The sequence below is a fragment of the Corvus brachyrhynchos genome, unplaced genomic scaffold (assembly GCF_000691975.1).
Source record: "Corvus brachyrhynchos isolate BGI_N302 unplaced genomic scaffold, ASM69197v1 scaffold3, whole genome shotgun sequence".
Lineage (NCBI taxonomy): Eukaryota > Metazoa > Chordata > Aves > Passeriformes > Corvidae > Corvus > Corvus brachyrhynchos.
In genome coordinates, this window is record NW_008237619.1 from 8,054,525 (window position 1) to 8,080,490 (window position 25,966).

The 25,966-nt window shown below is 46.0% G+C and overlaps 2 protein-coding genes across 3 annotated transcripts; both read right to left on the reverse strand.

Moving 5' to 3' along the window:
• Nucleotides 1-387: 387 nt before the first annotated feature.
• UPK1B (uroplakin 1B) lies at nt 388-12,351 on the reverse strand. Of its 2 annotated transcripts, XM_008631752.2 has the most exons (9): nt 12,140-12,351; nt 7,900-7,953; nt 6,805-6,892; nt 6,076-6,276; nt 4,505-4,579; nt 3,679-3,789; nt 3,209-3,388; nt 2,347-2,430; nt 388-1,706 (listed from the first exon to the last, which is right to left on the reverse strand). In XM_008631752.2, exons 3-9 carry the CDS (start codon nt 6,871-6,873, stop codon nt 1,656-1,658), a joined length of 771 nt encoding a protein of 256 aa, XP_008629974.1. In that variant the 5' UTR covers nt 6,874-6,892; nt 7,900-7,953; nt 12,140-12,351; the 3' UTR covers nt 388-1,655. The 2 variants fall into 2 exon arrangements, with proteins under 2 accessions (XP_008629974.1, XP_017587403.1); XM_017731914.1 differs by lacking the exon at nt 7,900-7,953.
• An 11,997-nt stretch (nt 12,352-24,348) lies between these two features.
• CUNH3orf30 (chromosome unknown C3orf30 homolog) lies at nt 24,349-25,960 on the reverse strand. The gene is made up of 3 exons (XM_017731915.1): nt 25,740-25,960; nt 25,403-25,465; nt 24,349-24,743 (listed from the first exon to the last, which is right to left on the reverse strand). Exons 1-3 carry the CDS (start codon nt 25,902-25,904, stop codon nt 24,687-24,689), a joined length of 285 nt encoding a protein of 94 aa, XP_017587404.1. The 5' UTR covers nt 25,905-25,960; the 3' UTR covers nt 24,349-24,686.
• Between the last annotated feature and the right edge of the window lie 6 nt (nt 25,961-25,966).

The window sequence follows — 25,966 nt, forward strand, 5'->3', positions numbered from 1 at the left end:
GCCATGTCCTTCCTGCCCCATCCCCATCCCCATCCCCATCCCCCTCCTTGCCTCTCCTTGCCTCGCCTCGCCTCGCCTCTAAACCAGGTGAGTGGCTGATCTGTGAGGATTGTCAGTTCTGAAGGCACAGTCACACAGAAAACTTTGTGTTGCAGGGACCCATTTCTTCCTCAAGCTCTTTGCCCTTATATCTGCCTCCTTCTCTCCCCCAGCACTCTGGCCCGGAACTATTCGGCTGCTGAGTCTCTGGAGCACGCTGCATCCTGGTGCTTTACCCTCTCTGTTACAGCATGTTAAAGCCTGACATTGTCCTGCCCCACATGTCCCAGACACAGACCTTTATTATTTACCCTTTCCAAAGACACAACCTTGAACAAGAGAAAAAAATCGCTTCCCTTTCTTTTTAATTAGTATTTTGGTGAATATACAAAAACAAAGAATCAAGGCAGATGGCAAGCATCAGGACCTGAACCAGTACATCTTTGGAAGAGGCTTCACCTCAAAACGCTCTGTGGAGGAGCACATTTCTCACAATACGTTTAACTAATGAAGCATTCACTAGGAAAGACACCAGCTCAGTCTGGGCCAAAGTAAACAGCCTTTATTGAACTGAGTGAGAACTGCAAGTACTGATGCAAGGACTGGGTTTGGTTCAGTTAGCTCCTTGCTTGCATTTTTCACAAGAGTTACTCACTGCCATTATTTGCCGTTTGTCCTACCTGATCCGGGGATGTGGAAGGGGAATGATGCAGGGGATGTGACCATATACACACAGGTAGCTGAAGCAAGAAGCACAGTAAACTAGGAGCATGGGACAGCCACTTTTGTAAAGGCAACTACAGCACAGAACCCCTTGTAGTCTGCACAAATTCTAGCCCGTAGGTGTATGAAATCTTGTGTGAAGTACATAACAGTTTTTTTGAGGAAGTTGCTTGTTAGCAAGTGGAGCTTTTCCTGGACTGGCACTTCTGAAGGTAGGAGCACATGCAGTAGTTTCATCAAAGACAGGAGGTAGGCTTGAATATAGGCAGCATATTGCTGAGGAGTGAGCTAGCCTTTTATTGGGCTTGACTAGCAACAGACTTTTTATCTGTGCCATGTTTTTATCGCTGACACACATCAATGCTCAGAGAATCTGCCTTATTCTAAGGCAAGGGTGACAGAGACCAGCAAGAGAAGTTGAACAGTAAAATATAATAGAGAGGTCTGCAGTCTTCTCCCTTGCAGCATCCATCCTTATTGCTCACAGGAGGTTACAGTTTTGCTCACACAGCCCTTGCTGAAGCATTATAATTTAAATTCAAACTAATTTTAGAGAGACATTTTTCTGGAGCAAGTGTTTCTTTTCTGATGTCATCAGAGAACAAATCAGATCACTTTTTTCCTTATGCTCCAGGATTTCTTGCACAGTGAAAAAAGAATTGTACCTCAGCCAGGAGGCATTAAGGCTGCAGAACAAGGGGCAAAGCACGGACACGAAGATTCTTTCCTGCAGTCATCAGTTCTTTGTGTCAAGTTTATGGGGGGGCAAAAGTATATATGGGAGAGGTGGTGGGAAAACTTCAAATCTTCCATGGCCCAAGGAGAGTGGAACAGAAGACAAACACATGCAGATTCACGTGGCTCTTCAGGACAGCACTGAGGACGCTGGGCCTTCAGTATTCAATCCCACTCCAGTAGAACATGGTACCAAGGAGGACACAGAACTGAAACAACAATACTGTTAAGTTTCTCTGCTCCCTATTTCCTGCTTTCCACCTCTCCCCCAGCCCCATTTAGTCCAACTGGTTGGAGAGATTAACAGAAATTCTTGAAAAGCAAAGCCTGTTCAGGCAGAGGAAGCTTAAAGTTTTTTATCTGCACAGAAACTACCCAGCAAAGAAAGAAGATATGTGCAGCTATAACTATTTGACTGTATCGCTCATCTCACTGGGGATTATCTGTCATGAAGCTGCTGAAACCTGAGTATTTAATAAACTCATACAAAATCTTTGAACTACAAACCGAATTATCTATCATGATTACTGCTTAGATGATCCAATACCCTTCACAAAGAAGTATCTGCAAGGTGTGTTTGCTGTGTTGTATTGCTGAGATGGCAGCAGGTCGCAGCAGGCCATGGCAGGCTGGAAGGCCATCTAGTTCCTCACCTCTGGAAGCCAGAATGGAGGGGAACTTGTAAATGTGGCTGTTAGTGGAGCAGGCTACAGGCAGATTTGTGATGAATGAATGACGATAATCTATGGACATTTTAAATGCGTAAGTCCCGTCATCCACCTCCACCCAGCTGGGTGTGGAACAGCAAGAGAAGAGAAGAGGAAATAAAGGCAAATATTAAGTACTTACAGTCCAGCAGAGGATGGCAAAGCCAAACCAGGCAACACCCCAGGCATGTGTGTTCACTGGCCCAGAAATAGCATCATAACAACCCTGAAAGACAACCAGGAATGACTCAACACCAGTGCTGAGCCTGCACTGTGAGGCGACAAGCTTATTCACCCCTGAGAGAGACTTAGGTGGCATGGTGGCATGCTCCTCTCCTACTGCAATTTGGGTAGCTCAGAGGGTCTCAAAAACCAAGCCAGAGCTACACTGCTATTGCAACTTGCTGATAACTCACCTGTTTCTGGCTCCAGATACATAGACCCACCTCAAACACTTCAAGGACAACTTCCTGTGCCATTCACTTGCCAAGTACACTTAGATAACCAAACACAGTTGACAGAGAATTGACCTCCAGAATCAAGAACCTGAAGGCAAATTTGGAAGCTTGAATGCCTTCTAGAAATGCAAGCTAGTACAGAAGCTGATGCTCATGACCCAGCAACCTAGTGAACAGGACACTCTGGTCAACTGAAAAGTTCTTCCTTGAGGAGGGGTACTGATGATTTGCTCATTTGTATTGTATACACTCATCCCTGGGCTAAGTTTGATTTAGCTACTGTCCATCTACATGTTAGAGATGTCACTTCTTACAAGTGGCTTGGGAGATTTCTCTCTCTATCAGGAAAGCCTCTATGCTAAAAAAAATTCCTGTCCTGTGTTCAGCAACATGGTCAGGACTCTACAGGCATTTCTTCTCCTCCAGAAAGCTTTTGAACACCTGTAGCTTACAGTGAAGGAGAAAGGCTATTCACAGTTTCTTTCCCTTCCAGCAAGGCACTTTTGACTGACATATGTTAACTGGAAAAAGCAGAGATGATCTTACATTGCTGTTATAGTAGCCAGGCACTCCAAGTTTGCAGCCATCAAGGTTGACGGGAAGCCCTTGTGTATCCAGGACGCAGCAATTCCGTGGCCAGGGGTAGTCGGCATCGTTGTGTGTGTCGCGGAAGGCAGACGTGTACTCCTGCCAGTCAGAGGGGCCCAGCACCCCACAGCAATGGTTCTGCAGGGAGAGAGGAGGGAAGGGTCTTTGTGGGCCCAGGTCACAGCCCTGCACATGTCAGGATGCCAGTTAGGCATTAATCACCAATTTATGGGAGAGATTTTTGAAGTGCCTGTCTTTGACAGTCTGTCGTCTGATAAATGAGCTAAAGGGGGAGTGTGTCAGAACTTTCTTTAGGGTTCAAGGCAGATGCCTTGATCCTCTTTGTTATCCAGCAGCCCCAACGAGGACTTGAAATTCCAGGCCTGCAGAGCATTTAGTAATTAGCAACTTTTCAGTGTTGTTATTACCTGAAGCATGAGTTTATCCCATGTCTTTGTGAGCTCTTTGTCACTGTTATTGGCTGGCTCTGTCTTCTGATATCCCTCCAGCATTTGCTTCAGGAAGACACCTGGAGTGTGCTACAGAAAAAAAAACCCAGCAAAGAAAAACGCAGAAACTATGTAAATAGGCGGTCATATAAAGCAAATACAAGGTTATTTGGGGAGGGTTTGTTTTCTTGTTTCAGTGTCCTGCTGGAGAACAGGAATGTTGCTTCTCCTCCAGTTTACACATGAGAGAATAAAGAGCAGGATTTGAGGGGCAGGAGCAACAAAGATGAAGATCTCAAGCAGGCACTACCAGATGTAGATCCCAACGGATGTGCAGAAGCTATGGATTGCATCTGGTATGTTGGAACTAAAGCACCACAAACCATTTCCATCCCCACAGTATCTCCAACAATCCATGTAATCTTTCCCTCTCCAGTAACACTGCGTGGGGCAACGCTGAAGATTTGTCTTCTGTGTGTATGATAGATTAATCAGTCTGTAGCTGAAAGACTAAACACTGTATTGATGATTCAGCTAATCCACACTATTATTTCCTTAACTACAAGGCTGTAAACATTTTAAAATGTTAGAAATAACAAAACTATGTCAGAAAGAACAAAGTTATTTCTTTGATTAGAATAATGATGTTGGAGTTTTTTCTTGTGGGGTTGTCTTCTGCTCAGCAGTAGTCCTGTGAGTTTACACTGTATTACCACATTTACTACACTGAACAGGATGACTGTGTGCCCTAGAACTTGTGTTTCCCAGCCCAGTTAAAAGAATACACGAGGGAAGAAATACTCACGGAGTCTTGGTAGGTCGCTGCTGTGATGCAAGAAGCCATTTCAAATGCAAAAGTGATCAGCATCAGAATGATGTACTGGGGGACAAAGAGAGCAGAATTAGTTCTTGGAGAAGCAGTCCAGTATTTTTTTTCCAAGATTAAGATGGAAACCCTGCTTGATGCAAAGATGGCCAGGCTATCATATTCCCCTCTGCCCTCTCTGTGCTCCTAAATGTTCAGGTAGCCCTTCCCTGTGCTTGTTTCAATTTGCAATCTACTTTCTTGAAGGTGAATGACTGGAATTGTCCTCCATCTCACAGACAAGATTTCATCAGAACCTCTTGGCATTAAGACTACCCTGCCTCCACGGAAAATACTTTGTCCTTTTCTTTGTTGCGTCTCATTGGCAACCCATGTTTGTGTCATGTGTCCTCCTTCCACTTCCACTTGCCAGCTATAAGCTTTTCAGCAGGCAGCTGTTTAGTCCTAGCAGGAGATTGTACTTTGGGGAAACAGAAGGTGCAACTTAGGGTGTCAGTCAAATCCCCCTGAATTTTCATCATCAGATTTCCTGGACGCTCCTACATTGTAACCAAAGATCCTTCATGAAAACAGATTCCAAGGGTCACCTCTCATATTCTCTTTCACACTTTCTTTTCCCTTTCCAACATAATCCCTTTGACATTTTCCATATTCCTTTTGGAGCTCTCATGTCTGTTCCTCCTCCCACATTTTATAATGTTCTTCTCTGATTTAAGGCATGTTTTTCCTACTTACCCCAGCTTCTGTCCCTTCTACCCTCTCATATATCTTAAACCAGAGCCTTGGGTGTCAGCCAAGACACCAAAATTCAGAGTTAAGGGAATTCTATTTCCTCAGCTGTTTGCTGGCATATTCCCTGGCCCAACAATTCAGACCTCCGAGTGCCTCTTGTCTAAAACAGACACCCTACAACCCCACAGTCATCCACGAGAGAGCTCATTCCAGAGTTTTCGTCCCTACCCTTCATTATTGCAAGCACCAATTAAGTTTTGCTACTGTCAAACTAAAGGACTAAGTAAGACATTGTACAGAGGTTTGTCCACATCTTAACATTGTCCCTGGCTTATCCAAACCTCTGTCCCCACCCCTATAATTTCTGCCTGACTGCTGATGTCTTGTGTTCCTGATTGCCCCCATATTTGGTATCCTGACACTTACTAATGCCTTGTACAGAAGTCATTACCTATCAGCTCCTAAACTGAATAGTGTATGACAGCTGAAAAGCAGTACGGGGTGGGGAGAAACAAGCTATATGTGATTGCACAAGTGCTCCTGCATTGCTTCAGGGCAAGGTCAGGGTCAAGCCAGTCAAACCTCCACTGTGGCTATCTCCATTAGTTCCCTCAGCCGGGTTCAGGAGCTTCTCGTGCATGTGTCTTCACAGGAGACACCTTCTGGGACACCACAGCCATGAGCAAGAAGAACCTTTGTCTCCTTATCAGTAAAAAAACTGTCTTTGCTCATTGGTTGATTCCCAAGGTGACCAGGGACACTAAGGCAGCATTTGTTCAGTTGGGCAGCAATAGGAAGGCAAACTTTGCAACACTTACCACCAGCAGCAAGGTCCTGCTGGCCTTAATGACTCCAATAATACCAATGATAGACAGAGCAAAGAGTGCAAGGCCAACAAAGATGCCAATCCAGGCAGCAGCGTAGATTCCATTGTTTGCTGTGGCTTTCAGGAGAGGGTAGGGACCATGGGGGCTAGACACAACGTAGATACACTCTGCTGTCAGGGCAATGCCGCACATCTGGGAAGCACAAGAAATCCATTAGATCAAGCTTCACCAAAGAAATAGCAAAGACAGAAACAGGTGTAGAGTGCTTTCTTTCATTCAACTTCCTGCCAAATGGGAGCTACCCAAGTCCTCCTCTGCCCACCTGTACAATCTCTCGTATTGGGACTTCACAGAAGAATTGCAGGCAAATCTCACCCAGCCTTGATCTGAGAAGTCAGGCCTAGGACTTGAGGATGTTAAGAAAGAATGAACACAACCATTCCATCACTATATGGAGAGAGGTGGCTGGAAAAATGTTGGTCTGCTCCTGCTGACAGTTCTAAGGCTTTTCCCCTAGAACCCATCTTGGTATTGTGGATCAGCCCCTGCTGTCCCTTTCCCACCCAACTGATCATCTAGGACAGCTCTCCTTATCCTCTTCTCTCAGGGTTTACTGGACTGTTTATGTGTAGACTTGACATGTGAAGAAAGAGAACTGCTGTTTTGAGAAGTGTCATACTGGAAGGAGGCCTCCACCCATACTTGTTCCACTTCACTTACCCCAACGACCACATTCCCAAAGACTAACAGACCCTGCAAGATGCGTACGCAATCATCACTTTTTGCCATCTTTAATTCTTCATGCAACCTAGAAAAAAACCAAATACAGTCTTCAGTTAGACCACTGGTACAGTATGCTTCACTCAGAAACACAAATTATCCATGTGGAAAAGGATAAGCAGAACTTGCCAGCCTGTCTGTACACCTCCCATCCCTTGCTTTATAGTAGTTTCAGAGAAGACACCTCCCCAAGTGTTAATCTGGTAACTCAAACTCTCCCTGATACTTGAGCTACAGAAGACTGGGACCACTTTGGGGGCAGCTGGTGTCTTCAGCTCCCCTTTGGGTAGGATTTTCATCATCACAACAGGACTCATGACAACCTCAGCTCATGGTATTTCATTTCTATCTGGCCGAAAACACCCGCTACATTTAGATGGACATGGGACAAGTTCAGCACCCTCACCTCACCCCTATTCCAAAGGAGCCAGCGTTACTCCAGGGCATGCTGTCTTGGGCCATTTTGACCAGCGCTACCATGGGACTTAACTGGTCACCACGGTGCTCTGGCTGTATCCCACACACATCCAGCATAGGGCTTTGCTAAGGGTAGCCCCATCTCCCACCCATGCTGGGAACAGGAGCTGAGTCCCCCAAGTCAGGTGTGAGGGAGGAAGGGAAGGAGGGAGGGAGCAGCTCAGGTTGCAGCTGGCTCATGGGAGCCAGGCCAAGTAGAATTCCTACCAAATTCCTGAGAGTGCTATATCCTGTAGTCTGGAGTCAGGTGCCCTGCATCAAATTCATCCCCTTCCAGAGAGAGCAGCATAAAGGCATCAGTCAGAGGTGTGAGACCTCTTGCAGAAAGAAGCTCAGACACCAGGGCCCACCAAGTTTTTCTTTCAAAGGGATGGAGCACACGTGTGCATGGAGAGGGAGAGGGAAAAAACCCCAACCCTGAGACAACTGCATTTGCCAGGTGGTTAAGAAAATATAGGAAATATGTATAGAAAAATACAGGAAAGAAAGGCTGAAGTGAGCCCAGCTTGAGCAGACAACAGGAAAAACTCCTTGAACATCCTTCCTCTGCCAGAGTACCTGCACTTGTGCCTCTTTTGCTGGGGTCACTGACTTCACAATTCTTCAAGGAAGCTGTTGGGAAATATGAGCAGACAAAGGCGTCATCGAAGGGGAGCTTTCTGAGGAACAGGGCATTGTGAGACCTCTCTAACAACACTACCTCCTGCCTCCTCAGCAGCTGCCCCTTTTGGGGTATGCAGGACTTCCAACAGTGACAGATGAAAACCAGGCACTTCCCACCACTCTTTCTGCAGTGATTTGAGAGTTAGGCATGCAGACATCTCCAGTGCTCTCACCATCATACCAGCAGAGTGCCTAGGTATTTTTGCATGATAGCACATGTGGGAATCTTTTAATGATATGTGGCCATTATTTTAAAGTTGAGAAGCCATTTTTAGTCCCACCCAGGTGTTTGGAGGCCAGACAAGTATACATGAAACAGTATGGCTCTGTATTTGAAAACGGCAGGCTCATGAGGTCGACCTGAATCTCTGTCCCTGCCAAACTTCCTGACCAGCCAGGGTATCCAGGGGGTCACATAAAACTGTCTCGCAAGTGAAATCTGGGTCTGGGCAATGTTCAGCCATGTGTTCTATGGTACAGCACTGCAGAGTCTGCTAAACCTAAGATGAATCCTGGTCCTCCACTCATCTGAAAGCTGGAGAGACCACTGCCTGGCTCATGGACCTATGTGTTGCGAACTCCAGAGATTTTAAAAAAAACATTTAGTTATTGCCATCTAAGAGACATCACAAGCCAGGCAGCAGTCCAAAAAGCAAGGAACTCTTTCCTGTTTGAATGCAGGCACTTGAACTCTGACTGCTACATGGAGAAGCAGGTCTGGTCCAGTTGCTGTGTATAAACCAAGGCTGAGTGTGTTACCCAATGTTCAGTGTAATAACAGCACTCACACCTTGCATGTGGGCTGTCCATCCAGCCCAAGCTCTTGCCTCTCCACAAGCTGGCTTTCTTCTCCTCCTTGGCAGACATAACTTGGCTCATTCCTGCCTCCCCTCAGGCAAGTTTTATTGCAGCCACATTAGCTGGAGAAAGCAAACCCCTTCTCCTGGCGTGAACCCACCTCCTGTGGGCCACTGTGGTTGTGAGGAAAGCTGGACACAGTCGCCACCACAGGTATCAGCTGGAAAATGGCAAATTTCCAGACAAGCTAAGGTTCTCCAGTACCTTAACTAAGTTCAATGGGATTGCAGCACAGGGAGAAGCAGAGAGGTCAGGAAGAAGAAAAGGGAAGGAAAAAAGGATTTACTCTAGACCTAAAAAAACGCACTGTAGCCATATTTCTATGAATTTTCCCTCTGCCTCCCAGTGATTGGTGCTGAAAGTGTTCATTTCTTGGTGTCCACTTTATTAACCTCTGCCACATGTGGCAACCCCTTGTCTGACCCCTTCTCCCTTGCAGATGGTCCAGGATCACCATCAGCAATGAGAGACCAGGCAGGTGCTCCAAGGCCATGACAACAGCTGGGCAGCTGGAGAGCCAATCCTCCAACATGTCCCAGAGGAGAAACTGTGGGAGATTTGGAGCTTTCCACCTGCTCCTCATGCCTCAGAGGTGAGCTGCGTTTAGCCAGAGTGGGTCGCACAGCACTTGGCACAGGTACACGACTCCAGAGACACGAGGCAAACTTGGCTGGCATGCCCGAGGCAAGCTGTGCACAGATGTGGCTCACAGGCACCCCCAGGTATGGGCAGCCCTCCTCCCAAGCCCCAGAGACACAGGTGTCAGCAGCCTCTGCCTGCAGACACAAATGCATTTGGAGGTAGAGGGACCTTCTTCTTGGGCTTGTTCAGATTAGTTTTATGACCCAAATGCAGTTTCCTGGGGCTTCAGGGAAACCCCTGAAGAAACTGGAGCTTCAGCTGCAACTGTTATCCAAAAGTTCCACATAAGAAGGCAGCCAGGTCCTGGAATTTCAGCCTTGACCTGGTGTTTCTCTCAAGGTTTCTAGAAACCTTGCAATTTAGGTGTGACCTATCTAGGTCTGAGGTATTCAATGACCACTACCAAAGACTTTGCTCCATGCTCTAAGCAGCTTTGGAAAGGTGCCTGTTGCTCTCGTACAAAAAACCCCTATGTCCCTCCTGAGGCACATACTTCGTATTCTTCCTGACATTCTGGTCACAACCAGTACAACTGGTTGTAACTTCTCCCCTCTCCTCTCCCCTCACACCCCCAAAACACCCCTGACACTCATGGGGGGCCAGCTGAGCCTGCCAGAACCCAGGAGAAGGGTAGCCTTGCCTCCCCCTGGTACCCCACAAGCTGCATGCAATCTATTATTTCCATGCTCTTGAAGCTTTCTTGACCTCCCCTCCCTTCCTTTACTCTCAGTGGCTTTCTGAGACCCTCAGCACAACTGTGGGACATGAAAAGGAAGCTCCTTTCTGCAGAGGTTGGCTTCTGCCCTTGTATTTTAGGTGATAACCTCATGCAGACTTTGAAAGGAAGCTCTTCTGGCAACAATTCCTGGATTCAAGTGGGATTTGGGGTCTGTTGTGCACCCCTCACACACATTGGGCTGGTCTTTTGAAGCCTCCACATCCTATTCTATAGGCTGGGACAGGATTTCAGTGGCCTTACAGATGAATTGCCCTTCTTAGCCTAGCTCTACTCCATCTCTAGCCAAAAAACCCAATGGATAATAGTTCATTTGGCATTGCCCAACACAGAACCAGGTGTCATTTTGATCACCTTGCATTTTGTGCTAGTTGTCAAGCACTGTGACAAAGGGACATCCCAAAACATCTCTGTGAGCATCATTTGCTTCTACACCCTGCTCCTGGAGGTTTCTTAGCATGGTGGTGGGGCTTGCAAGGGCTTCACATCACTACTTGCTACCTCTCCTTCCCTCAGCGTCCCTGTGCAGGGCATTGCGTTCCCATGTCCTGGTGCAAGGAGGCAGAGACAAAGGATGCATTTGTTTTATGACTCACGGGCTCTGCACGCCTTGGCTGAAGGGCTCTGCACCACTCGAGCGCAGCTGAGCAAACCCGGCTGCGCAACGGCAGAATCCTGCTCCCTGCCCGTGCAGCCCTGCGGGGAGGAAGCCTGGGCACCACCCCTCCTGTCCAAGCCCAACTGGAGAGCGTGTCCCTACAGGCAGGAGCGAGATGCCTGGGCTAGCCCTGGGGTGCTGATGGAAGGAAGTCATCCAGGTGGAACCGCTGCTGGAGGTGCTGCGCCAAGGCCAGCGCCGGTGCCACAGACCTGCCCACACCCGGACCTCCTGTGGACCCTGATGCATCAAGCAATAAACTTACTTTTGTGTTTTTCTAAATTGGTTATAATGGAAAATTTAGCACCTATGGGGCTTAAAAAGAAGGTATTTCCCAAGTGCTTGGGACACCTTCAGAATTAAACAGTTTCTAAGAGGATGTAATTTAATATGTTTATGATGAATAGCTTGAACTCCACTGTAAGAAGCCAAATGTTTTACAAATGTCAGTTCAGCAGTTGTTTACTTATTTTAAAGCAAACATCTCCAGTGGACACAAACCCATGCACTCCTCCTGCCCTTCTGGACTTTTCCCAATGCTCTACCTCCCCTGAAATGCAGCCACCTCTCACAGAAAACTGCTTGTGTGCTACGAGTCAACCACACTCAGAAATGGAAGAGGCAGACAGTTATTTTGTGCTACCAGGGGAGAAAAATAAAGCAAATACAAAGCTCAGCATCAAGCAGGGGTCACTGACTAATTAAGTTTCCTTTCGAAGAGAGTGCTATGAAATGAAGCCTGTGTGAACAGTGGTGTGGCTGGTAAATCATCAAGCATAATTACCTCGGAAATAGAGCTGGGAGGTAGTTTTTTCCTCTCTCCTTTATTAGTTCAGCACAGCCAAAACAAGAGGGTTTTTTTTAACTTTCCTATTTTCACAAGTGAGGGGGAATTACAAGGTTCTTCTTCCTGTACAACAATTCTTCTTTTTTTTTTTTTTTTTAACACTCAGATTTACAACATATTTAATTTTTCCATTCCCTCCTCCTCAGTCTTTAGGAGAAAAAATATGAAAGAAATTAAAAGAGCCATAGAGAAGACACAGCCTGAGGTAAGAAAAATGAAATACTTAATAATTTCCTGCAGTTAACCTTATCCAGGTACCAGACTCCCACACACCAAACAGTCCAGGGACTAAAATAAAAAACCTTAAACATAAGAGCTGTCTTTTCTCCTAATAGACACTTACGGCTCACATGCCTCATTAAAAGGAAGATGACAACCAAAGCAAGGCACTCACCGCTCTCTTCTTGTGATGCTTCCCAGCAGAAATCCCAACCCACCTGCAAAGCTGAAAAGGCCGCTTTCTCCCACCTCTGCTGCTCTTTAAAGAGCTCAGGTTGCTTGAGGAACGTGCTGTGTGATTGGTGGGGTGCCCATCACATGAGGAAAACTTTTTTTCTAGCCAAACCTGTTCCCCGGTCCTCCTAGGACCAGAGGGTGTCTCTGTGATTCTTAGATCATATCGGAATGCCGTTGTGCCGAAAACACAAAGCTTTAAAGAATTTCTATTATTATACTCTCAAAAGGGTGGATGAGTGAGTCACTCATACGAGGTACTTGAACTTTAAAGAGGATGGGCAAGTTGGAAGGACGTAAATATACAAGGATTGCTGGATCACTGTTTGAACGTAAGTATAAGAAGAATGTACTGAATAGAAAAAGAAAGTAAATTAAAGTTTAATGTTTCCATTTAATAATGTTGCATGGGCAAGATCCAGTGGTTTGGGTTGGATCCATTTTCATTTTACTTAGCTTGGGATTTTTTTTGGAAGCAGAAGTGTAAGTGTTGGCTACTCTGCAAGACACTGGATAACGTGAAAAGTGGGGAGACTATTCCATTTCCTTGGGCACTCTGGATTTTTCACATAGTCCTATTAAGACTGAGCAAAGTCAAGAACAGATATATAGATTAATTGGCCTGTGATGAACTGAGAATGGCTAAGGCTGAGGAACACAGCAGAAAAGGAATGTCTCTCACCTTCCTCTCCCTCACTCATTCCAGCACAAGTCTGCCAAAAGTCATGATTCACTTTACTGGAGCCTTGAACATGTCTGGCAAAAGCACAGGTGGTTGTGCTTGTTCTTCATCTGCTGATGCAAAAGCCAGCCAAATAAATAATGGGCTTGGGAAGGGTAGTGGGAGTTCCATGATGTTAGAGCCTTTCACAAATCAAAAACAAACACAAAAATAACATGTGTATGTCCTATTGGTGGCCATCCTGGCAAATATTTTGTGTGCAATTAGTGAGCAATAGTTCTAATGTCTTATGGATCCCTTGGTACTTGTGGACAACTGAAGAGAGAGCCCGCTCTCCCATGAGATCTGTGTGAGATTTAACCCTGAACAAAGGACAGTACTTTTGGCCTTTCCAGTTCCACGAGGTATCACAGCCATAAGCAAAAGAAGACCCAGCCATTGCAGCCAGCCTGATCTAGTAGAAAGGGACAAGAAAGTAGTCCCTTGGGTCCTCAAGCATACAGATGTAGATTTGTCTAGATTTAAATGACTCAGACCTCCTTACCCACTATTTGTGCTCCCTACAACACATGAAGTCTATTTTGGTACAGTTGCCACCCCATATTTTGGCAATGCTGGTGGGACCAGGTGTTTCACACCAGCTGCTGTCCTGGGCTCTAGGAAGGCAGGCTCCCATCATCGTTGCTGGACATTGAGAGCAGCTGGCAGGGGAAAAAGCAGTGCATCCATCTCCTGAGCATCAGAGCCTGGCTGACCTTGGGGCAATGACTAGACAAAAGCTTGCCGTGGCAAGACACCCCATCACATCTCACTTGGGAGGAGAAAAGAGGCAGCAACTGTGGAAATACTGTCTTGGGAAAACAAGATGAGGACAGAGGAGAGAGGGAAAGGGAAGCTGGCAGTGAAATTCATAGCCAATCACCAGCACTGGGAGAGAACCGTGGTGCAGCTGAGCTCTTGCAGCTCTATAGCCCTGTCCAGGACACTGCTAAAAGCTGTAAGAGTGAATCCTTGTTTGGGCTGGAAGAGTGGGTTACGCTGGAGTGGGTGGTGGTCACTCCTCAGCTGCTGTCACCATTTGGCTCTCACAGTTTGTTAATCTGGTTTAGAATCTGGGTAAGAGTATTTTTTTATAATCTCAGGAGAGAAATTTGATATAGGGAAGGAGAGGGTTGGGATGGGGGTTTTGTTTGTTTCTTTGCACGTCTTTTGGTGTGTGCCAACAAGGTCGGACTATGAGTTTACATGAATGTCTGTGCAGAGCAGAGGGTCTGACAGACACCTAGGCTGGGGAGGGAGCACTGTGGGGCTGACAAGCCTGTGTTAGGAAGCCCAGGTGTCCCCATGGGTATCTCCAGTGGGGTGCCTGCAGCTGTTTTAGCCTCCTCTGTCTGTGCTGGCCTACTTCAGATGGACCAACAGTTCTATACAGCCAGACCCATACATTTGTGCAAGCTCTCATGCTTGTGAAAGCTCCAGACTCCTGAATGTGCACACCCCCCACAGAGCCATACGTACACACATGTATGTGCACATTTACAAACCCATACAGGCACGTGCTTTCCTTGTGTATGCACACACAGGTCCACATATATGCACACCTCTGCTGCATGTGAGTTAAAGGCAAAGCGGGACTTGGGAGTGAAGACACGCTGCCATTTGGGGTTTCATCTGGAGGGGCAGTCAGATGCTGAGGCCACAGCCTGGCCTGTTTTTGGGTGGAGGTGGAAAATGAAATTTCTCAGGAGATCTATCACTTGGTTATTGCAACGTGCTCAGTGGGTGACAGGGCAAACTTAGAACATGCCTGCCACAAAGTATGCTGTGTTTATTCAAAATTGGCATGGAAGGCATGCTGGAGGATGCCCAAAGTTGCTGAAAAGGGCTGATTAGATATTAATTCCAGTGTGTTGGTTCCACTCTTCACCTCCAAGAACACTTTCTCACCTTCCTGAGTCCTTTGACTTTCTTCTCTTCATAGCATGGAAATAATGATTTAAGGCTAAGATAATATGAGAGGGAGGAATTAGGGAGGGAGTGAGCACACGGGGAGGAAAAGGAGCTTGTGGTCAAAGTAGCAGACTCCCAGGAGTCATCTCTGTGACCCCCTGATGTCAGTGTCATGACGGAGCCACTGCCATCCATTAGCAGGAAGGCTACTGATGCATTTGTGGTGTTCCACGGTAAGATCAAAGCTCATGGTTGAGGGATAGGGCTTAGGAAATCCCTCATCCCTACTAGTGTGGCTTCAGTGTTGGCCAAGCCATGCTCCCATGCAGAGGTTCAGCTTGACACACACTGCCTGTTTGTCCCAGGGAGGGGACTTTTTTCATGATTGTCCCTCCAGTACACAGTGGCAAGTTCACAGCAGCACTGCAGGGACTGAAGCCAAGCATCCCTGTTGCAGCATGCTGCAAAAGTGGTGCCCATGAGTGGAAGGGTTGCCACCTTTCCTGGCAGAGTCCCAACCTCACTGGCTGCATCAGCAACTTCCTTCTGAAGGCACTGCTCCCAGTGGCCCCAGCCCCAATTCCTGCCACCCAGCTTTGCTCCTGCATTCCCAGGAGGGCTGCGAACAGCTGCTTCCCAGTCCGCAGTTTGACCTTCCTTCTCTGGGCCAGATTTGGGTTTGAGGCTTGTGTCTGCCACCCAAGCCCTCCACGTGCCATGGCTGGGAGCCAGCTCCTCCCTGGAGTAGAAGGGAATTCCTAATGGCTGCACAGGAGGTGAGGATGCAGGCGGTGGGGGACAGATGTCCACTGGGCCTCTTGGGTTTGCAGCTGGCCTGGCCTCCTGCCAGCCTTGCCTCCTGCCTCCCCAGTTGAGTTGTGTCTTTCGCTACCACTGCCTCCCCCTTTCGACAACATTTTTGCCCTTTTTTGCCACTTCTATACCTCACAACCCCAAGAGAGAGGAATAACTGGGGGGTGCAGAGAATAAATATGTGAACACCACCTAGTGAGATCAGGGGAGAGCAACTCTGTCTCTGAAATTGTTTACCAAACAGTGCTGAGTGTGGGGAGACAAATGGCATACCAGGAGCAACAACCATGGGCTAATTATAGTGGCTTAGGATAAACCACCAGGCCACTGGGCTGGCTGCCCCAGCTAAACCTGCAAACATATAGGCTGAAAAGCAGAACTGTATATATATATTTAGTATGATGTGGAATGCACTCAGTAACTTCTTTCTAAAACGTCTGCTACCTTGGCGAAGAGTGCTACAGAGAACTCAGATACAAGCATTTTTGTGATGCTGGTTATCCTGGTGTTTTGCATTTAGCAATGAATATGGCATTGCACTCTTCATTCCTAAGAAGAGTGCTATAGGGCACACTCTCAAGGACTGGGTTTTATTCATATTTTGGGTTCGGAGAGGGATGAACCTTATCTTTCTAATTTTGTAGAGTAGCTTTATTTATGAGCTTATAACCGTGTCTGTATTTTGTTGTGATTAAAACTTGCAATTTCTTGTGTAAAGCCCAAGCTACTGGAATAATGAGATTGCAAGAAAATCTCTACTTCCAACCTTTCAGAAGAGAATGTTTCTCCTGACATGTGAGCAAGCAGAAAGGACAAACAACTTGGAGGAAGGTGCTCTGTCTGGTAAGGAACTGAGGTCAGGCACGGAACTGCTTCCCCAGGGAGTTTTGGGCTAGTGCTCATAGTGATATTTGCACGTGTGGGTAAAGGCAGTAACAAATTAAATCTTGGTACCCTGCTGCTAACAATTTGACCAGCTGCTTTTGCTCCCTTTCTCACTGGTCTCAACCCAAAAGCTTAGAGAAGTAGTGGATTCTCATAAAGATTAATCTCTACTGGCTAGTAGAGATTAATACTACTGTTAATAAAGAAGACCCTCAGGGTGCCTTCTTGTGCTCACTGAGAGAGATTTGGGCTCTAAGTTTCACCCTAAGGATGTCTCTTACTCTGCTGACTACGAAGGAAACTTGTAGGAGAGCCTCAACAAAGGCCCGAGGCCAATTTCTGCAAAGGAAAATCCAGACTGAAGTATCTGCATCTTAGAGCTGCTGGTCTCACCCAGGTCCTTCAGCAACCTACAGGTCACAGTTTTGTACACACAAAACCCAGAAGGTAAAATAAGCACGGAGGAGCATGGGAGAGTGCAGAGGTCAAGCCCTGCCCTGACTCCCCTCCCACCAGCAGGAGTTTCTCCTGGCAGGGACGGGGAGCCAAGCCCAAGAGTGACGCTCCACAGCCAACGCCTTTGATGGCATGAACGGGCCAGTGAATAGGACATGGTGTTCTCTTGCATCTCATCTTCACATGAGGGCAGGCCAGCTCATTCTGAAGAGAAGCCTGGCCACAGGGAATCATAGAATGGTTTGGGTTGGAAGGGACCTTAAAGATCATCTAGTTCTGACCCTCCTGCCCTGGGCAGGGATGCTGCTCACTAGACTAAGTTGCTCAGAGCCCCATCCAGCCCAGCCTTGAACACTTCCAGGGATGGGGCACCCACAATTTCTCTGGGCAGCCTGTTCCAGTGCTTCACCACCCTCCGAGTAAAGAATTTTTTCCTAACATGTAAATCTAACCCTGCCTTCTTTCAGTTTGAAGCTATCGCCTCTTGTCCTATCAGTCCCTGCTCATATAAAAAGTCTCTCTCCCTCCTTTTTATAAGCCCCTTTATAAGTACTGGAAGCCTACAATGAGGTTTCCCCTAAGCCTTCTCAAGCTGAAAAACCCCAACTCTCTCAGCCTGTCTTCATAGGAGAGGAGCTCACAGGGAAGGCTCACAGGATGATAGAAATCTCACTGTGCCTTGGCAAAGGATTGCCTGGGATTTGCAGAGATCTTTAGCAGGAGAAAAGACTTTTGAGAAGGCAGAATTTTTCTGCTTGTCTTTTAGATAGCTTCTTTAAAAGGCTGACAATGTCCAGGGAAGGTCTGCTAGACAGTGTCTCTGTATTGCTCTTGGTTATGAATTTGAGGGCTTCCTGGCCTCTGAAAGACTGCATATGTCAGTGTCAATACAGCCATTAGGATGCGGTCCCAGATCCTGAATGGCCTTGGCACTATCATGGTCCTTTACTATTGCTAGTTCAGTTGAGTTTCCCCTAACAGACTGGGAACAAGCTGTTCTTTCTGGATCTAGTGACTGCACTGTTCTTGCTGATGGTTAAAAACCTCTCCTTCAAAATCTGCTCTGTCAGTCATGAGCCACAACATGCTCCAAAGAAGAGGTCTTGTTTGGGAACCTTTACTGCTTGTTTGCAAGGGGCCAAAGAAACTTGTTCACATTAATTGATTCCAGCTTATTATTGAAGGGTATTTGGGGATACCTCATTCCTCCCAAACCTGCTTGCCTCCACTGCATTAGCTGCTTCTGATGCCGTAAAGGGCTGGCAGTGGAGCACTGCCATCTACATATGGTTGCCTGTCAGTACCCAGTTTCCAACACATTTGCTGCAAGCATATGTCCCATTTAACTCAGCATTTCCACCATCCACCCTGCCAGAGGGCTGGAGCACCCAGCAGAAAAAGGGAGGACAGTCAGTTAAAGCTGCATCACAAGAGTCTTGGCAGCGGGAGGAAAGGGGAATAGCAGAGGGGTGTTGGCTGGTGCAGCACTGTGATGGAAATAAATAGCACTTGCCTCGGGCGAGTTTATAGTGCTCCCGGGGTGACAGCCTCTGCCTTGGCAAGGGTGTGGTTGATGTCTCATACCGACTCATTGCTTTGACACAACTGCAGGCACTGTCCAATATTCTTCTACTGAAACTCCTTCTAGGTTTCAGTACCTAACTGGAAAATGCTCTGAGAAATCTGTGAGACTCCTGGGGTTTGACCCAGTCAAGCCTGTACTCAGCTGTACCTGGGTTTTAGTTTCAGGTGGTCGACGGATGGGCTTGTGCTTTGGGCCATCCAGTCCTTTTACATGGATCTTTTCGACTCTGCTTGTAGGTACCTCCATGGCGGGATGTAAACTCATGCCTCTGAATGGCCTTTAGTGAAGGCTCAGCCGGTCTGTGCTGCCCTCTCATGGGCACACGTAGGAAAGGTAACGTTTCATTCTTCGTGTTCTTAGTGCTCTTAGTTCAGGATGCTTTTTAACCTGCTACCCAAACACCGTTTTTCCACGTGATTTCTGAAAAGCCAGGAAGGCTTAGAACAACTACTGAGAGGTCTATGGAAGGTAACTAGGAAAAGTTATTCTATCTGTAGTTGTGCTGGACCCTGCTCAGCGTTACCTTTCTAAAGGACTTTGCTCTTCATTTACAAAGATTTAAACATCTAATGGGGCAAAAAGTAGGGAGATGTTGCTCCCAACAACAGGCTAAACTTCTTCCAGATGCACTCCTATCTGCCATGGGAAACATATATTGGTATCATGGCATTACACCATGGTCAAGGAATCTCTCAAGACAGCTCTGTTATGCTACCAAGGATTCAGACAACAGGGCCAAAAGCTGGGTTCTCCAACGGGCAGTGTTTGCTTTCAGTACTGTGGCGTTTCAGCAAACTGGCAATGCTGTCCTTCACTGAATCTCCTTGCAAGGAGGCAGGATACTATCCTAGACCCATGGGTATGCTTAAACAACAGTGGGATAGAGCTGGCATCGATCTGCTCTTCAAAGCGACTGTGGTGTTCATGATGTTTATGTAAATCGGAGTCACTGTTAAAAACCTTTGAGTCTCTGACCTTTTGCCTGCATGCAATTTAGCTTTCCCCCTAATGTCTACTCATCTGTCCAAACTCCAAAAGCTCCTCAAGGTGGGAACTGTTTTTCTTCAAAGGCTGGTGTGACATGTGTTTTTTCCATTAACAAACAACTGCAGTATTACACAGGCCTTTATTCACCCATTTCCTGGTTTATGCTGAGGGACAGGAAGGAGGAAGGACAGAGGTCACCTCTTTTCCTTACAAACTCTCTGATCCTAACATGGATCCTGCCTCCTAGTTAATAATAATTTTTAAGGTTGGACCACATGATTCTAAGTAAGACATTTGCCTTCAACGCTTGCAAGTTTATAGTGAAGTTTCCATGGCAAGTGTAAACTGAGAGTTGCACTCCCTTAGCTACAATGCTTCCCTTTTTATTTTGAGAGCTGTACTAGATAGCTGTGCACCTTCATAAGTCCGGCTCTGTGCAGCCCCATGTTCCTCCACCTCTCGCCTCTTCAATGAGTGACAATGAAAAAGATGCTCATTTTAGTCTCAAAGTAACAACGTCAAAAAAGAAAATTAGTTGATCTCATTGTTTCTTTCCTGGTATTATTTCACTGCAGTTTATGAGATGACACCAGCAGTTTCTCCTCTTTTCTGCCCTGGAAACAGTTTACCCTGGACCCCTGGATGAATAAGCCATGGAGACGTCCTTCCTAGTGCTTGAGAACAATAAAGTCTGTAACAAAGTAGGATGAGCTCTTCCCACCTGTGAGAGGAGTTGCATGGGGAACTGAGATGACAGCCTTGAGGGAGAAGAGCCACTCCATTCATTCATTCATTCCAGGAATTTCTAAAACAGACCAACTACTGTGGTGTCTGCAGTCAATTTTCAGTGTTGAATTATAGATACAGAAATCTCTTGCATCTGCTTCACCTAAATTCCTCTGTTCTGCAGTGACATTCCAGCCCACCACCTTTCTCCAGAAGATGATGAATGACTACTCATCCAATCCACATCTCTTCAACAACTCAAGGTTCTTCTTTTCATTACTGTATGTCAAACTATGGCTGTGAGCTTTTGGTGATGCTGCTACATCAGTGTTGTCCATAAGGACAGTCCCAAAAAAAAAGGAATGCAGCCATGGACATTAATGACCTTAAGGGAATGTTTCTTCATTTTCTCCTGCATTTCATCTGGATGAAAGAATGGTCAAGAGAAGCTTTCCCTGGAATAAAACCTGGAGGCATGTCAGACAGGGTTTGATCAATTTGCCCTGGTATATTCCCTCTCCAAGCACGTCAACATTCTCCAGGCTTCAGCCAGAGCTCTCTTTAGCTAAGCTCTTTGTTGGACTTTACCCAGAGGTTATTTTCTTCCATTTCAGACATGAAAGCAGTTGCTGCTGCCTACTATGAGTTCCACATGATTGTGAAACTTTGAAATCAATGGCATTTAACTAGCTTAAAGTTGGTGTGTATGCAGCAATGATTCATATCCAGTGAGTCACAATAAAATGTCTCATGCTATAAGTAGCTGCCCATTGAAAGGAGATCTTGCCTGTGCCCTCCATCTAAGAACCAGAGCAGAGGCTGTGTGAACTTTTCAAAGGATTTTTAATCAGCTGTTACAACATTTTTTTCCCCCATTGGTTAGAGCAGTACACAGGCAACTTTAATATTGCTTGGGGCAGCTGAGTCATTTTAAGTTCCATACAGAGATGGCAGAAAAAGAAACTGATGTTTTGGTCCAAGAGACCTATTTTACAGGGAGTACACTTTCCTCCTGATTGGCTCCTCTGCATTCTGCCTCTTGATGAGCACAAAGTTCACAACAGAAACAGTCTGGGTACCATAAGATCATGCCATTTGGCAGATGAACTGGGTGTTGCACCTCTGTGCTTGTTCATGGATGAATAAAAAAATCTCTTCCTTGAAAATAATGCGCTTTCTCAGTACCCAGCTCATACTACAGAGGAATCATCCTTGGGAACTACAAACTGCCTCCAACTTCCACACCTTCCACTTCATGACTTATCCACTAGAAGTACACTGAAATACACAGGTGTGGCAAAAAACCCCCAAACCACCCTTTTTAAAAGAATGCACTTCAGTGCACAGCCATTTCCCTTGTGGAGAGGAGAAAGAGCAAACAACAGCTGTTAGTCACGTTGCTTAGCACTCTGGAGGGCATTCAAACGTACTGTGACTAGTGTCCTATAAGGACTTATATGGAATAGTTTCGGTTACACACGAGGAACTGCTAATTCCTTCTGAGCACTCAAGGCAAGAAATTTAATGACAGTTTAATGTCATGTTGATAAATTTCCACTTAGGAAGAAGTAAGGATCCAGTGGTTTTGGAAAGCAATTGTGGAAAAGGGACAGTCGCTCTGGAATTAAGACTACAGTAAAAGTTTCCATTTTAAATCTAACTTTTCTTCTTTTCTTCAGCACAGAAAAGCCTTCTTATACACAAACAGTGGTGCCTTAACGTGAAGTAGATTTTTTCTAGAACTAGACTGTATTCTTCAGAAGAATTATGAAGTAGGTCAAAAAAGACAGCTGTGTGACACTACCTTAAACACAGTAATCTGCAAACGTCCTGGAGGATGCTTTTTTTGTTTTCATAAAATTCAGTTCCATCATCTGAGAGGCTTGAGGTGAAGGAAGTGACATTTCTCCTTAGCTCATGATAAGTTCCCCAAGATTTCTGGTCAAAGTCCTTGCTCAGAGATGATATATACCCGCCTCCCCCTCCAAGTCTGTGAAAGCTGAAGGATTGTCCTTGGCCCACTGCCTTCCCCAGTCTCATGCCATCTACACATGCCAACTCCAGGCCCACAGAGCTTGTCCTGGGTACAGCCTCATTCATTTCTACACAACTGCGGCTCCTCAAAGGAGAGAGACCTCTCCCTAGTGGAAGGACAAAACAGAAAACACTTTTCCTCTTTCCTGAGAAACAAAGACACATGCTCTCTCTTATGGGTACTGGGGAGGACTTCTTGCTACCACACAGCAACTTTGTCAGCATGAGATCAGGTGGCCAGGCCACCAAAGAAAAATTGTTGCCCTGAGATTACTGAGGAATACTGGGTACGGCCTCTCTTGCAAAACTTCTGTCATCTGTACGAAGAATGCTTTCCAGCTCATTTCAACCTATCTGAAAGAAGAATTAAGGCTCTTCCCTTGCATAACTCCCTTAATACTGACATGAAGTTGAAGGCATATACTTATAGTCTGAGAACATATTACAGGTAAAAAGCTTCTTGTAAGTAAAAGAGAACAACAAAATGCAATACCCAAATGACAGAAGCAGGAAATACACAGTGAAGGCTGTACCCCAAGGCACCCTAATCCTGTTCTACAACAAAATTCAAAGACATGTCAGCTTCTCCATCTCCTGGGACAATGTGCTGACAAATGACCATAGAGATGAGAAGGCTTCAGACACTATCTTCATCTTCCATACACTTCCTGTTTCACAGAGATACATTAGGACAGGGCACGTATACATGTTTTTCAGCCTGATACATTTTTGGTCAAGAATCTGTAAGCAGACCAATCTCAGATTCTCAGTGTCAGATTCTTCCAGCTGGAGGTAAGTAGGTATTTCAAAAGCATCTCACTGCTGCAGTGGGACCTAGATGCCTAACTCTACACTAAAACTCTTATAAAACCAATGCAGATTTAATATGAATCTTGAGCCATCTTTAGGCTTGCAAACAGCCTTGGAAAAAGTCCCTGCCCTATGAATGATAGGGGTGCTTACCTGCCTTTAATCTGGAAACACATGAGTTAACTGATCCTTCTTGAGAAACTCAGTTAGAAAGGAAACTCATCTCACACATGGAATTTGTATGCCAAATACTTGCCCCCTGTTATTCCCAGACTCTTGGCGCCCAAGCTGTGCTGTGGAGAATCACAAAACCTAATCATCATACATTATTTTTTTAAAAATAGATAGATGGAAGTTTTTATGGTGCTCTCTTCATAGCCATAGAGACAGTCACTTGGGAATACACTACCATTCATCAGGAAATTACAGCACTTGCCTAAAAAAGAGAAAAGCCTGCAGTGACATAAAAACTTTTTCTGGCATCTACTGCACATATACAATCTATTAAGCCAAAATAACAGTATGCTCTGTTGCACATTTTCAATAATTGTCAGGCAAGAGACAAGAAGAAGAAACAAAAAGTTTTTTTACAGGGTAGAAACAGACACTTGGGTAGTATGAAAACAAGGATTGCAAGTGTTTCAAAAATCAGGAGCAGTTCAAATGATGTGTTTGTGAAATGTACCTTGACTCTTAATTCTCTGGGCTACCAGGGCTTGGTTTTGGTTTGTTTGGTTTTATTCACCTCCCACATTCCTGAGTGACAATGTCTTCTGAATGCATAAAGGGTGTGTGCAGCTGTTGCTTTACTGTTCTGGTTTTACACTGTGCTTACAGTGACACAGGCAGGGCAACCCCAAAAAGTACAGTGATCAGTGTCCAGCAGGGATGATTAAGGGTGAGACAGATGCATCCAGTGTGTGGAAGAGGCAGAGAGATAGCTTCTTGCATGAGAGGAGCTCTGGGGGCAGCCTGAAAGCCCAGACCCAAACTATCAAAGTATTAGATGGGCATTGGTGCTGCTGCATCACTGGACACAGTAAGCCACCAATGCAGCATGAAAAAAGAAGGCTGTGGGCTGTCCAGGGCTGCTTTTTAATTCTACTTGCTTTCGTCCTTGCATTGTCTGAGCTGTGAGGTTTCTCTGCACAGAAAGACAGAGTCTGGAGTGGCCTAAATATGGGATTTATGCATTTATATGCCTTGAAGTTCAGCAGCACAGAAAGACAGAGTCTGGAGTGGCCTAAATATGGGATTTATGCATTTATATGCCTAGAAGTTCAGCAGGCCTGCCTCTTCAAGATGTGCCATATGTGCATGCAGGTCCACACGCTTAGATCTCAGTTTGTGATTCCAAACCAATACTTTGTTGCAGGATTTCAACCCAAGGGGAAGCACAAGCATACAAAACAGAGAAACCAGGCAAGAGACAGACAAGCAGACATTTCCAAGTTATTGGCAATGACTACATGGTGCTGTGAAGGCATGGTGTGGCAATACCACAACAGCAAGGTCAGTAGGGGCCAAAAGGAGTGCACAAGCCCTCTTCTATAGAAACACCTACACATCTTTGTTCTCCTCCGGTTCTGCTTCCCTGGCATTTATCATAGACTGCACCTGGGCAAAAGGAAAAGGAGAAGGGTCATTTGGGAGCTTATTTCCTTTCACACCGATGTCCAGAACTGACCTTGCCATTCCTCTCGAGGTTTTGCATTCAGTACACCATGAACCCAGCAGCAAACCTCAAAGATGGTGCCTCTCCTGACTGACTAGAGGGTAATGAAGGAAGAGACTCACTCTTTTTCTTTGCTTTCTTTCTTCTAACCTCCTCCTTCTCCCAAGAAACAACCCACACTTCTAACTCACTCCCAAACTATTGTCTCACTTCACTGACTTTGAATTACCTGTGTTTTAATACCCTGCAGGATCAGCAGAGACAGCTCTCCTGAATAGGGGGGTGTGGGCAGAAGCGTTCCCTCCCAGAGGCAGCTAGAGAAGGGTTACAGAGATATCTCTGTCATTAAGCTTCCCTCACCTCTCAGGTAATTCCAGGGCACATTCATCCCATTCTTCCCCCACCCTCCCATACCTTTCCTCCCTCTCTTCTTAGAGCACACATGGTCCCTTGCACCCCAGGCACTCTGCTGCTGCCTGTGCTTTCCCTCCTCCCAAGACAGCAGACACAGAGTCAGAGAAACAGTCCTAGGCTGACCATGATTCTGGTGTGCTCAGCAAAGCTGACCCTGTCCCCACTGAGCCCCAGCAAGGCACCATACCTCCTGCAATATGAACTGCAAGGGGTCATCAGGCTTATGGAACACCAGTTTTTCTGTGAGCTCCTGAGACAGAGACAGACAGAAGGAAAGAATTATTGAACCTTGGATAGATGGTTGGCTGTTCCTGTACCAAGGTCATCTGCATTTTAAAAAGCAAGAATCTCTTTCAGACACCAAAGATGTTCAAGGGTCCTTTTCTACTGCTTTTTCTTAAATATATGCTTAAGAAAGCACTGGACAAGGAGGGATCTGGGGAAGAGATAATTTGGTTCAGGCTAACTTTAGGCCAAGCTTCTCATGTAAGCCTCTGGAAGGAGATGAGAAATACGTGTTTCACCTGAAATATCTGCAGAATTTTATGTTCCTCCACATAATTCATGGCGACTTGATAGGGGTCTCCAAATGCCTCTGGATTCTCCAATGATTCAAATGTAATCTCTGCTGCAGTCAACACAGTCTCAACCGTGTTACTGCCATCCTGTGTGGAGTCAGAGGTGTACATCTTGAAACCTGGAAGTTCACCCACAGGTGATCTGATCTCAGGTGAGCTTTCCCTGGATGCAG